The sequence below is a fragment of the Physcomitrium patens genome, chromosome 17 (genome assembly GCF_059467195.1).
Source record: "Physcomitrium patens ecotype Gransden chromosome 17, ASM5946719v1, whole genome shotgun sequence".
Lineage (NCBI taxonomy): Eukaryota > Viridiplantae > Streptophyta > Bryopsida > Funariales > Funariaceae > Physcomitrium > Physcomitrium patens.
The window spans coordinates 14520541-14534188 of record NC_143426.1 but is presented as its reverse complement, the minus strand read 5'-3'; the positions used below and the strand labels follow the sequence as shown (position 1 = coordinate 14534188).

The window sequence follows — 13648 nt, the reverse complement described above, 5'->3', positions numbered from 1 at the left end:
TAATTTGATATAGATGAATTTGTATACCAACTATTAATAATTGAATTTCTAAATTAAGTTAAACTTCTTATTAATTTAATATAATTTATTAATAGTTTAATAATTATTATTAAGTTTTTTTTTCTGGATACCATTTGAATTGACATGGGTAATGAGCATGATAGAAATTTGATACAAAGCAAGAGTACCAATTATAGGTATAAATATATTTATAAATATTATAAGTACTTTAAAATATTTAAGTATATTGAATAAAAAATAATATTTATAAAAAAATAAAAAGAACCAATCATTACAAAACTTGTTGTCTTAATATTATATTTAAAATAAAAATTTATAAACTATATATACATATATACAATTTATTTTTAATAAAGTAATTTTATATTTCCTAAAGTTAAAAACTTATGGTTTTTTGTCATGTCAAGTTTTAATGTTACATTTTATTATATTTTAAAGTACAACACTTTATTCTTTTATTGATTTTATAACTAAAATTACAAATCAAAATATTTAACTAAATCTTATTTATAATACCAAAGTATTCAAATAAAATAATGTCAATTTAAAATTTTGTATTGTTAAATCATAATATTAAATTCAAACTTTAAATATTGCTAAAGTGTGCTTGTTTGTTTGTTTGTTTGTTTGTTTTTCTTTTTTCTTTTTCAAAGCAGAACTAAATAAATAAATTTAATATAGTTGCTATATTTATATATGTATATATATATATATATATATAATTTAATATTGCATATTAATATACATTGCTAAAAGATATAAAGGAAGTTGATCATTTATATTAGAAAGAAAGAAGAAATATATATATATATATATATGTAAAGAAGAAACTCCAAATTAATTATTTTCCAGATTATTTAATGAAAAAATAATTAAACTTAATTTTAAAAAATCTTGTATATCTTAAAACAATTACTAGCAGATTTTAATGATCAGAAGATGAAGATAAGAGGCTATAACTTTTAAAGCTATGGATGATTAAAAATAAGAAGTCAATTTTGATAGAGCCTTAACTGAAGAAAATCATCAAAAATACCTTAAGAAGAAAAAAAAGGTCCAATGCACTTTTTTTGTCCATAATATAAAAAATGTCATCTCTTGACATTTGTATCAAGTCTTTATGAAGATGTAGTTTTATAAAAATTGAAAAAGTGAAGTAAAAAATTACTAAAAAATGCCTATAATATAATTTAAAATTATTCTTATATTTTTGTAAAGAAATTCATAATCATAACGTCTACTCTTATATTTAGAATAAAAATAGGAAGATGGTTTGGTATATTCTATGACCTTTGATCACTTTATAATATCTCTACAAATTATGACTTCTAAATGAAAATTTTCTTTCACAAAGCACAAAATCTTAATAAGACGTTTGGTCCAATAACTTTCAAAGTAAGCCTCTAGGTGTAAAGAATCCCATAAATTGGTCTTACCAAAGTCTATATTATAAATCATTCTTCTTCCATATATGTTGTGAGGTGCCAAAAGATTGTAACTTAAAAGAAAATCTAATAATCAACCATTGGACCATATTAATTCATTTCAATTTTAAACATCTATTTTTTGTATTTTAAATTTTTTTTCAGAGTATTTTTATTTTTTTAGTTAAAATTTGTTTTACATTATATAAATTAAATTTATATTTAAGTTCCATATCCCTATTTATTTTATTATTAATATAATTACTATTATACCTTTCAATGACATGTTTTGACAATTAAAAAGTAGTAATATGTATTGAGAAACAATAACAATTTTATTTCCATAATTTTTTTAAGAATAAATCAAAACATGAATTTGAATTTAGCGAGAGCGTGACAAAATAGCATCCGCATTCAAAGGCCTTAAATAGTTGATGTGAGGCTTGTCAACAACTCACAAGAACCGTCACGTGTAAAGGCGGAAACCGCCACGTGTCCGTGCACCACCCTCACCACCACCACAAGCTTCCACCCCCCTGCTCGGAAGCTTGTCCTCGAGTCGGTGCGCTTTTAGGGTTATCGAGCGAGATCGAGGGTATGCAATTTGTATGGTGAGCTTTGAATCGATCAATCCCGCACTCACTCACTCACTCCTTCGAGGTGGTCTCGATCGGGCGGACGAGGCTTGGAGAGGTGTGTTGAGCGTCGGAACTCAATGGAGGTCCGATTGCATGATGAAGCGTTCGCTCTATGACTAGGGTTTGCTTGAATTTGGCAGAGTAGGCAAACTTCGACGTGCAGACCGATCCGGGAATCACATGTGTTGCATCGGACCTAGCAGCAGTTGCAGTAGAGGATGATTGATCACTGCCGAACGCCTTCACTCATTTTTGTGGTCTAGGGTTCCCATTTTTGTTGTACGAGGTGCGGGATTTCTGTGTGTTTCAGGGGATTCTAGTGACGGGTGAGTGGTTTGGGTAGAGAGTGCGTCTCTGCGAAGATGAATCCGGATACGGAACGGAGACTGGCTGCTCTGATCATGGAGGAAGCCAAAATGATGCGACAGCGAGCTGAGACGGACGGCGTTAGCGCGTATCTCGCTAAGCCCGTCGTCAAGGCGCGGCCTAACAGACAGTTTTTGAGTGCCATGGTTCGAAGTGTCCAGCACGGTTCGTGCGTCTTACTTTTCTTTCTGGGTTCTTGTAGCATCCCGAAGTTTTTTTTTTTTTTTTTTTTTTTTTTTTTTTTTTTTTTTTCTTCTTCTTCTTCTTAATTAAAAGCGTCACTAGATTTACTTTCGTAGGAGTTTTCCAGCTTAGAATATGGGTGAATTCAGCATGCTAACGTTCTTGGGTAATTGTTTAGGACCAATTATTTTTAAGATACATTTTTGTGCTTCAAACATGCCCAAAGTGTTGAGCCTTCTGGTTCGAGGGCACAGCGCATACAGAGGAAGTGCGTGGATTTTTAGGGGTTAACCAAACTCTCACGCAAACGACTCCATGTCTCACTACCTAACGGGAATGGGTCATGGTTGCAGCTAATCGCATAGTAGATATGGAAGAGATGTGGCGGCAGAGAGATCTCGAAAACAATGCAAGGAGGGACAAGTCTTCTCGTGAAACTAGGGACGAGCGATTTGAAGTGAGGTCGGCAGACAGAGATTATCATGCAGAGCGAATGAACTTAAACGAAGAAGGTTCTGATACCTCTTCCTCTGACCAGGACGACGGCTTGAAGGACGAAGACATTGAGAAGTTCTTACATTCAAGGTATGGGTTCTCCAGCTTATCTCTCTCCCTTTCTGTTACTATTTCTTTTTTTTGTTTTTTTTTTTGTTTTCTGTACATGTCCATAGCATGTCCTCTGTTTCTATGAGTGGATGATCTCGCGTATCGAAAGTTTTTTACAATTGAGTAATGCATGTTCTTGAATTTCTGAATGATGGACTCTCATTTGCAATTGATGACAGAGTGAAACGAGGGCGTGGAGCTGTGGGTTCCCGGATGGACGAGCCCGGGCCATACTGTGCTCGTTCAGCAGGCCCAGCTTCTGATACTCGTCAACAGGAGGAATGGGAGGAACGTGTAGCGTCGCGTCCTGTAGCTGGTCCTTCCATATTGCCGGAAAGGCTTCCTGCTGCGGATGCAGATGGACACTCCAGGCGAGACAGCAAGAAGCACAAGAATGGGAAATCGAAAAGGGTACACAGTTCTAATAGCGATGATGGCGAGGTGAGGGATAGGAAACGTCATCGGGAGTCAAAAGATAGGAAAAGAAAAGAGAGGCGCAAGTCCAAGGATTCGGACAAGCACTCGAAGAAGGAGAAAAGGAGAAGATAGTGCTGCTTCTTGATTGGGTACTGTTGGAGACTTCTTGAAACTGAGCCTCCAGCTCTACCTGCAGAGGACTACCGCTTAGTCTGAAGGTTGATGTCGGTGTTCTTTGTGGTATTGCCTTTTTCTCCCCACTGTATATATGTAGGTACAGCCAGCGTAGTGTTCGACCCGGATCATTGAAGGGTAGGAATTAATCTAAATCACTTAGTGAGGCGACTGCTGCTGGTAATGAAACATTAGTCACCTTTGTGTGATAATATTGGCTTATCAGAAACGTCTGGAATTCAACTTTCATTCTGTTGTCTTCGCTTGCACGTGGATATTGTATTAGTATATCACGCTCAGGATCTGTAAAAATACCATTGGATCGAGTACAACAAATGTTATCGTTCGTTGCATGAGCATCGGTGCTTGAGACTTGTCATTGCAGCGACAACTTGCGCAGGACATCTATATTGAGAAGTTTCACTTACAGCAACTGCTTGGTTTACAATGCATGAGCTTTTAGTTGTTACTTTTTAATTAATTTACTGAAGAACTCGATTTGAGAACATGTAGACTCTGTTTATCCATTTTTGGTTTAATCCCTCTGAATATACGCGAAATTTTCAGTTTTTATTACTCTTTAGATGACCAAAAATACATGGCTTTTAAACATACTCTTCAAACATATACACATACCAAAATGTAAACAAAGTTCAAAAGTTCAATTCTTAGAAACATATATTGAAATGTAAGCATGTTTGTTGGTCTAACGGAATGCACAGTTACAATTTTAAAAAACTCATTGAGATTTTATGTTTTACGTAAAAATATTCTTACTCTTCTTATTTACGATAGTAAAATTTACATAAAATGTATGTTCTTGCAAGCACCTTGTGACTCCTACACATCCCTCTGACACATCCACAACTCCTTTGGATGACCTTCAATAGTAGAGATTCTTTTTGGGAGCTCTCTCAAGTAACTATGAGCATAAATTTTGTGGTGGAAAGGATTCAATCTATAATAGTAGACATTACAGCACAAAAAAACACTTCTTAGAAACAAGGTAAACCAAAAAGATCACATTTTAAAAATTTTAATCATTAAATAATGTACCATTCTAAAAAGAAATAAGAAGAGGAAAATTGTCATTTTTATTTTTTAAAATTACAAGAAGAAGACATTGATTGGACTAAAGTGAGCCTCTCTTTATTTGTAAAAATATGTTTGTAATTAATGGTTGCACCTTTCGAGGACATGGATGTACTCTAGATACACTATATTTGCATCAGTCCAGATTAATCCTTATGTTTTTAAATATTCTCTACTACCCAATATTTTCCTCGTTACCACCTCTTAATGTGGCCTACACACTCTTACAAAACTTATCACAATATTTTTTAGCCATGCCCTAATGACGTTGAAAGTCGTGTCTGCTTCTTTGATATTATCAAGATCAAAATGAAGGAAAAAACCATTATTTACAGTATCTTTTGCAATATTCATATGTGTTTGTATTATTTTTTATATTTTCTAATCACTTCTAGAACACTAAAATCAATCATAAAATTTTCCTTTTCCTCAGTTAATTTATAACTTTTTTTAAGTCACATACACACACATATATATATATATATATATATATTTATACTTAAAATTCAGCAAGTGATATATCACTAATTTTTGTTAGTATTCAACAATATGTTATTCATTAAAGAATTAATTCAACTCACTGTTTAAAGGAATATTGTTTTAGTTAGTTATTTATTTCTGTATATTTGTAATACATCAAATTTACAGTTGTGAACATTCTGACTTCAAAAAATTTGTTCTAAGAGGTTGGTTTTCCAAGCACTTTTGAATCTCAGACAATTGTGATTTGAAATAGAACTCCTGAAGCAAAACTTCAATTAAATAGAAATTGTTGGGTACTTTTGATGTAACTCTTGGTCTACTGACTCCACCAAATCTGTAAAAATACATATTGATGAAAAATCATATATTGCATTTCTTACTTTTAAAATAAATTCATTGGAAATGCAATAAATAATTTTGAAGTACCTTGAAGTAATACTTTCTTTCTATCGGTGTTCTTTCACAACATCCACAGAGCATCTGGAAGTCTATTTTAATTTGTATGTGGCCAGTATTTGCAACGATACTCTATAGAACCTGACTAGTCTATTTATATAACTGCAATTTGTTATTAGTTATATTCTTATTTACAATACTCCATAATAGATGGTAAACAAAGTCCACATACCAAGTCACAAATTTGCTGAAGTTAACAACTTGCGGCTCGAAGACTCTTTTTATGGATTACCTTCAAGTTGGTCAGGATAGACCTTATAAATCAAATTAAGATTTCTCTGAAGAATGTTTTTCGGCAAGAAAGGACTCTATGACCCCACAATAAGACCTTTTAAGTATGTATGGTTTTAATTTGGGCAAATTCCATGTGTCCACAAGGTCTTTTGGAATACCACAAGACCTCAAAAGGCCACAACAAATTAAAAGAAATATAAAAAAATTTATGTATCATATATATACCTACACACATAGAGAGAACGTCTAATTATGATACTTCCTGTAGAATTTTGAAGTGATGTTTTTTTTTTTTTTTTTTTTTTTTTTTTTTCTTCTTCTTCTTCTTCTAACCAATTTGGAGATGGTTTGATTTAGTAGCAGAAGACCACCCATTATCTCCATGCATAGTTTCCAACCTTCATTTGACCGTGTTGTACTTGAAATGGCTCTGAATTGAATACATGAGATATCCATGGTTATTCATGTTTTGTTCATGTGCCAATAATTTATTTTTTATTTTTTATTTTTTTTGCTTCAGACTACTTAGAATTTAAATAAATAAATAAAAAATAAAGAAAGAAAAAAGGTCATTTCAAAATAAAAAAATCTGAAATCTTCATAAAATTATCTTGTTTGTTTCAAAGTTTGTGTGTGTGTGTATATATATATATATATATATATATATATAATTTTTGTGAATGCCTTTGTTAAGCATATTAATCTTGCAACTTTTGAATCTTTGAAATTTAGCATGGCAATTTTCTATTGGTTTATAATATAGAATTTCTTTTTGAATTCCCTATTTTTGTAAATGTTTTTTCGAAATAAAATCGATTTTATGATTATTTAATTTTCTGAAATTTTCAAAATAATAAACATACAAGTAAAAAGAACCAACAATGGTATCAAATTGTTTATATTTATCTGAATGTGGAATGAAATAAACCACCTACATTATATTAGATAAATAGACAAAAGAGAAAAGAAAAGAAAAAACCAGATTATCAAGGTCATTTTATTACAATCTATATATATATATATATATATACACTCACACTTTAATACATAAATTAAAAAAAAACTCAATAAAATAACACTCAATATTTATGCAGTAAGGTACAAAAAAAAACAAAAAAACTATTTCTCTTCTTTATTTAAGTATACAGTTTAGTACACATAATCATTTACCAAACAAACATGCAACTAAGAGAAAACATTCAAAACTTTCTAATTGAAAAATAAACTAAGAATGAGAAAAAGAAAGAATGAAACAAACTCATACCTTCTACATATCCTTCAAAGCTGTCAATCCACAAAATAAAGCATTCACTAAATCCTTTCAAAAAGCATCCCCACCTAACAAACACGGAAATTGAATAACCCAACCCCTCGTGATCTCCATCCAAGTAAGGCACATTACCCAATAGATACAACAACAACACACAATATGAAGACTCATGTGTTTTTTTTACTTGTTGTTGTTGTTGTTGTTGTTGTTACTAATGCCAAATATCTTAAACTGTGTCATGCCCCTGAACCAACCAGTAGACCTTGTGAGAAGCTGCCTTTGCACAAACCAAAACCAACCATTCTTCTTATAGAAAGATTCCAAGTCCATTCCAAGTCCACTAATGATGAACAAACTTTACAAGGATGAAGTTGGTAGTTTAGTGTGATGGAGGTGGGTGATTTAATGTGTTTTTATGGACAATTTTGGCCAAGTCTACATGTTGGTTCAGGGTCTAAAAGTGTAAGACCCTATGAAATTAAATATCAATTAAACCACTACGACTTTTGTATATATATAAGTTTTGGAGCACATCAGAACCTTATTTCTCTACCATTTATTTACATTTTTTATTTTCATTTTCCAAAAAAAACTTTAAGTTGTTGGTTTAAGGTATTCCGACGTTATATCATTGTTGTTGTGGTGGTGCTGCTGATGGTGCTTCATTGGGCTGAAAGCAATGCAAAAATGTGGCCATTGGGTGCTCTCAAAAGTGGGTGGCCTTGGAAGGGACACCCTATTCTGGGGAGGGGTTGCGGAGATTCCTCCGCCTCGCTCCACCAGCGCCTAATTCTAGCATGACAACCAAACCATTGGACCACGCATCTTGCAGCAATCCAGCAGCAGCAGCAGCATGCCACACAACAACAACAACAACAACAACTGGGTACTAATTTACTCCTCCCCATCGCCGTCGTTGTCGTAGTGATGCTGCCTCTGCTGCCCTTCACGTCCTTTGTCTCTCGCTTCGTTTGTGAGGAGGAGGTGGAGGAGGAGAAGAAGAAGGACCCTGGATTTAGTCTTTGTGGTGGGGGTTGTTGTCGCCATTCCGTAGCTGGCGCTGAGGTGGGTGAGAATGATGCGTGGCTGATGACACGAATTCTCGCCGTCTTTCAGGTAAATCCCTGCGTTGATGAGCTCTGGTTGACAGTTTAGGGGTTTTGGTTTCGTGACCCCGTCGTGGGGCGGATTTTAGGGTGGGGTGTGATTTGTGGGTTGTCGGTCTTGGTCGTGAGATGTTGTGATCGGCGGGGAGGTTTGGAATCTGCCCCCCCCCTTTTTTTTCCTGAGCTGGGTTGCGTCGTTTGCTTTGTCCTCTCTTTCCTGTCATGATGTGGGTCGCTTCCGTTGGTTTGCCCGGGGATCGTGGGTGGGTTTAGGCCTTCGTGTGAAGCAATGTGTGGTTCTTTTGCAATCCTTCGTCGCTGATGAGGTTGCTAAGCATGTCGCTTAGTTTGATTCTAGAATGTCTGTGACTGGTTGCGGGTTTGTGGACGTTCCGAGCGTACTTGTTGCATTCCTGTTCCCCTCGCGCCCGTTGCTCTTTCTCCCTGTTCTCGAGGTTCTACCTTGAATCGTATCCTTGCCCTTATTAGCGTATGCACATGTGCTGTACAGGGAGGTTTAATTTTTAGGTGGTGGATGTGTTTTGAAAGATAAAATGCGTTTTTAAGTTCCTCTAATTCCGAGGGTTAACGTAAGAAAAGCTTTAAGTGGATGGTTCTTGTAGCCGGTACCATTCTTTCAAATCAGCCGTGATGTGGCTCTCTTTGCAAAGGCTCGAGTGCTTGAGTTTTAAAGTTGGAGGCTCGTCTTGCAGGGAGAGTAGTAGTTTGAGGTCAGAATTTGCAATTGGCCTCGTTAAGTTATCGAGGTTTTCACATCGCGTGAGGGAATCCTGATTTTGTGAGTAGAATTAAGTTGTGTTTTGAAGTATACTGTTGATTTTGTGGGTTATGCTAGACCTACTTTAGCTTTGTAAAATTTCAAATGTGGATTGTTGTAGTGGGATAGATAAGATGGACATACTTTGAAGCTTCGTTATTTGATGATAATTTCTGAAATAGTAATAACAATAATAATAATAATCATAATGAAAACACCATATTATTATTATTATTATTATTATTGTTGTTATTTGAAGGTGTCGAAATCACTTGTGGTATTGACCGTAAACCAATAGCTCATTCTGCCACCAACTGTCCTTATGACGAATTGTCTCGAACTTACATTTGTTGATTGCAGAATATGTGAAAACTTTAACACCTCCTTGAATGTGTCGTACTATCCTCTTGATTGTCAAGTGCGACACTTTTAGACTTCACTGGATTGTTTCGTTTTCACTTTTCACTTTTTTCTTTTTTTCTTTTTTCTAGTGTGTCTCACCTTTTTTTATTTATAGATTGGTTGGTTTTGCTAGAGCAATTGATCTCAAGGCTTGGTTCAAGAGCGTGTGTATCCGATGGATGACGGGGAGCTGGAATTCACAGACCATGATGTGTTCGCGGGCTGTAGCCTCTGCGACTTGCCATCCACCCCAACCACAACTGGCTCTATGGAGAGCTTCCTCGACGAGATACTGAGATCAACACATGCCTGCACTCACACGCACACGTGCAATCCACCCGGGCCGGACAACACCCACACACACACGTGCTACCACACACACACCCATCTCTTTGCAGCGGGGGAGGAGGAAACTTCTGCCGACAAGTCCGAAACTCTGACCAGTGGCCACAACAGCAAGAAGCGACCTCTAGGTAACCGGGAAGCTGTGCGGAAGTACCGGGAGAAGAAGAAGGCTCACACTGCCTACCTTGAAGAGCAAGTCAACCATCTCCGAGCTCTCAATCAACAGCTTGTGAAGCGTCTTCAAGGGCAAGCTTCTCTCGAAAGCGAGGTTATTCGGTTGCGGTCGATTCTGTCAGAGTTTCGTGGTCGAATTGACGCTGAGATTGGCAGCTTCCCGGTCCAAGCATCGAAGTGCCCTACCAGTACTGCACTCGTCGCAAAGACTGTTCCTAATGGCGAGTGTGAAGTTCAGCCCCTCTCTGGTGGCTTCTGTCTCAACACAGTGTCAGTCCCGTGTGTTACTGATGTTCCTTGTTTGCACACTTCAGCCTCTGGGACTTCCCTGTCGCGGCCTCCCATGACGCCGAGTTCGGAACCAGCCAAATGGCATGGGAACAGCCCAACGTCGGATTGCGTCCCTTCAGATTCCACTGCCATGCACATGAGCTAAAGCGGGCTTGGAAATCGATTCAGGTTGACCCAAGACTTTGTCTTTACTATTTGAATGATCCTCCAGAAGACAAAACTACGTTTCGTGTAGGGGTTCTCCTCATCCGCATTGTTTTTGTCCTTTACTGCCGCTGAAGGATAGCAGTGGCACTTCGAAGTTCTTAGTAATGAGCCGGGGGATTCTTTAGAGAACCTCAAATTTAGAAAGTATTGGTCTTGAAGCATTTATTGAATGATTAATCTACTCGCGAATGTGCAGAGTAGCAGTTGGAAGAGTGTAGTCGGTATATCCATTCAATTGCTCCAGCGATCTCTTGCTCGTGAGATTATGTACATAACCAGTACGCGCTGTACTATCCTCTGTGGTACCGACTATATTTTTTGAGAGGGCTTTTGCTTTCAGGTGCCTGGATGCACTAATTCCTCAATTGAGTTGAAGCATATTTCGAGTTACGATGTATACGTGGTTCCAAGAAGTCTCATAATCAGGGTCTGCGTTTAACTCTGGGATTGATTAGAGTTTGCTTGTGGGGTGTATTCAAACTTCCGATCTCAATGTGGTTCTAGTGCTAATTATTCCGGGACTGCATCTCTTGGCATCAGCTTCGTCTCTCGTTATGGAACGATCCTATTCTTCAATTCATTGTGGTACTATTCTATTTCAATACCACACAGTACCAATTTTTTTCATCTATTCAATTATCTAATTTATACTATTTATGTTAAGAAACCGACTGTCACGTAGATAGTACAGTGGTACCTGCGAGAATCATTTGACCAATTTTCTCTCTCGCCGAGAACGAATCAGGATCTGGAATCTGTGATACAGATTCGAAGTTACAGTATTTGAAGCACGGTTAACGATTCACTTGCCTCATAAGGCTCTCGAATAGTTTATTAGATGATGCAGTCAGTTCTATTAACGCCCTTGAAACGTTTTCTTGTCAACCACGATTCCTAGCATTGTGTGGTCAGATCATTACATGCAATGTGAGGGTTTAACATGTTTACTGGGCGATTGTCAAGTAGCCTTTTTGGAGATTTTACAGGTCTTTTTGAGTTTTACACGTTCTACCTTTGACCACTCTTGCAAAGAACTCCCGCAAATTGGGAGGAATATTCAGCTCTTCGAATCTATCAAAAGCCAGTGCGGTCGCGGTGGAGGCGAATTCGTCGTGCAGAGTTACAGGACATTTCTCCAAAGCCACAAGCAGGGCCGTAACAATCCCATCAACCGCGAATACAATGGTGCAAGTGATGGCTGTGATGGAGCCCAAGTGGGTTTTTTGCAGTGTTAGCCTCGGCTGCTGCTTTCTGTCATGGAATATGCACAGTGTTTTGCCTACAGTTGTTTATGGTAACATTGGTCAGTTCATATTGATCATAAGGCAGTTTTTAATGTCACGTGGTTTTTTCTGGATTTTGCGAGCATCGTTAAGCAGTGAAGTCACTTGTCTAGAAAACACTTGCTATTCACCACTTGAAGCCCATTCCAGCTCAAATCAATGACTAGTTGCCTAGTGCAGATGTCTTCGGCTTATCTTAGAAAATTATGTTTCCATTCCGACATTACCGTTGTTGCCACGCTTAGAAACTCGAAATCAGTCGAATTGTTATAGGTCGAGGGGGACTTTTGCTGCAGGTCTCATTGGATTATATTTGAAGATAATTTATTAAAAGACTCAGTTATTTATGAAATACGTGGTTGTTTTAATGAAGCAAAATCAACGTTTCGAAAATTAAAAAAAAATCAATCGAATTAAAATGTCACATTTTTTTTAGGATTTTAGGATATGATACTAAAATCTTAAAATCCTAAGAACATGTACTTTGACATTGTTGTAGTTGTTCTTGTCAAAATATTAAAAATAAATTAAAATTTCTGAATTTAAAAAACAGTAAAACCAATATTAATTTTTTTGGCTGTTGTCTAAAAAACTTGGTTTTTTTTTTTTATATTACCATTAATATATAAAAATATATTATAAATTATTATTAATAAAAATTCTATAGGATGTTGAAAATAAATATAAAATTTAGTTAAAATCTAATAAGCTAAAAAAAAAAAATTGTTGCATGAAAAAATACAATATAAAAGCTATAATTAATGTTATTTGACATTTATTTTTAGACTTAATGATTTATTCGAGAATTGCATGTTTATTTATTTATTTTTTAAAGATTTTTTTATGATTATTTTGTTTTATGAGATTTTTTTTGAAGAAAATATAACACAAAATATGCATAAATTTTTATATATATATATATATATATATATATATGCATACATAAACATGTGTATATATAGAGAATGGTAGTAATAATAATATACTATGTGTTTGCATATGTTCATAAATAAGAATTTAAGTTTTGAAGAAGCTCGAAATGCATGTTAAGTTTAAATAAAATTTAATTTGTTCTATATACATATATGTATATGTGTAGGGAAATGTTAAAATGACCCACCCATTTACCAAATCAACCCACCCTACGAGGGGTGAGTGAGAGGGAACAAGAGAGAACAAGGGAGGGATGAGGGGGATTGGGATGAGAGCTGGGAACAAAGGGAGGAGAACAAGGGGGTCAAGATGATGAAGGTAGGAATGGAGAGAGTGGGGGTTGAGAACAAGGGGGTTGGGATGAGGGCTATGATTGTAACTATGGTTACAATATGGTGGGTTGATTTAGTAAATGGGTGGGTCATTTTAACATTCTCTTTTCTATATATATATATATATATATTTATATTTCAAGCTTCATATAATTATTATAAATTAATTATAAATTATTTTTATCATTTATATATTTGCAATATTTTAATTATTTCTTGTGCATTTTAAAAATATAATTTAGAAAATTATTAATTTAAATTTTTTTTGCCTTGTATTAAAATACAACTTATGCATTTTTCTACAAATGCAGATATTTTGGCATTCCCCTTAAATATTTTGGTACCCCCAAAAGTTCTTTTCACACAAGAAGAATATAAGTTCAACTTAAGAACTTGAGAACAAATTCCCAATGATATTCCCAAGGGCAATAGC

At 35.4% G+C, this 13648-nt stretch overlaps 2 protein-coding genes and 1 long non-coding RNA gene across 6 annotated transcripts; 2 read left to right on the top strand and 1 right to left on the bottom strand.

Moving 5' to 3' along the window:
• The first annotated feature begins 1981 nt into the window (after window positions 1-1981).
• On the top strand, window positions 1982-4076 carry LOC112294089 (uncharacterized). The gene is made up of 3 exons (XM_024544239.3): window positions 1982-2614; window positions 2986-3217; window positions 3418-4076. The coding sequence occupies exons 1-3, from the start codon at window positions 2446-2448 to the stop codon at window positions 3785-3787; spliced, it is 771 nt and encodes a 256-aa protein (XP_024400007.1). The 5' UTR covers window positions 1982-2445; the 3' UTR covers window positions 3788-4076.
• An 828-nt stretch (window positions 4077-4904) lies between these two features.
• LOC141046457 (uncharacterized) lies at window positions 4905-8093 on the bottom strand. Of its 2 annotated transcripts, XR_016498030.1 has the most exons (3): window positions 7359-8093; window positions 6033-6524; window positions 4905-5738 (listed from the first exon to the last, which is right to left on the bottom strand). It is a non-coding gene; the product is annotated as an uncharacterized LOC141046457 (long non-coding RNA). The 2 variants fall into 2 exon arrangements; XR_012219461.2 differs by lacking the exon at window positions 7359-8093 and having other exon boundaries at window positions 6033-6736.
• A 5-nt stretch (window positions 8094-8098) lies between these two features.
• On the top strand, window positions 8099-11064 carry LOC112294837 (basic leucine zipper 23). 3 transcript variants are annotated; one of them, XM_090243894.1, is made up of 3 exons: window positions 8099-8480; window positions 9784-10628; window positions 10864-11064. In XM_090243894.1, exon 2 carries the CDS (start codon window positions 9826-9828, stop codon window positions 10603-10605), a length of 780 nt encoding a protein of 259 aa, XP_090100020.1. In that variant the 5' UTR covers window positions 8099-8480; window positions 9784-9825; the 3' UTR covers window positions 10606-10628; window positions 10864-11064. The 3 variants fall into 3 exon arrangements, with proteins under 3 accessions (XP_090100020.1, XP_024401502.1, XP_024401503.1); XM_024545734.3 differs by having other exon boundaries at window positions 9766-10628; XM_024545735.3 differs by lacking the exon at window positions 8099-8480 and adding an exon at window positions 8501-8619 and having other exon boundaries at window positions 9784-11064.
• Window positions 11065-13648: the final 2584 nt, after the last annotated feature.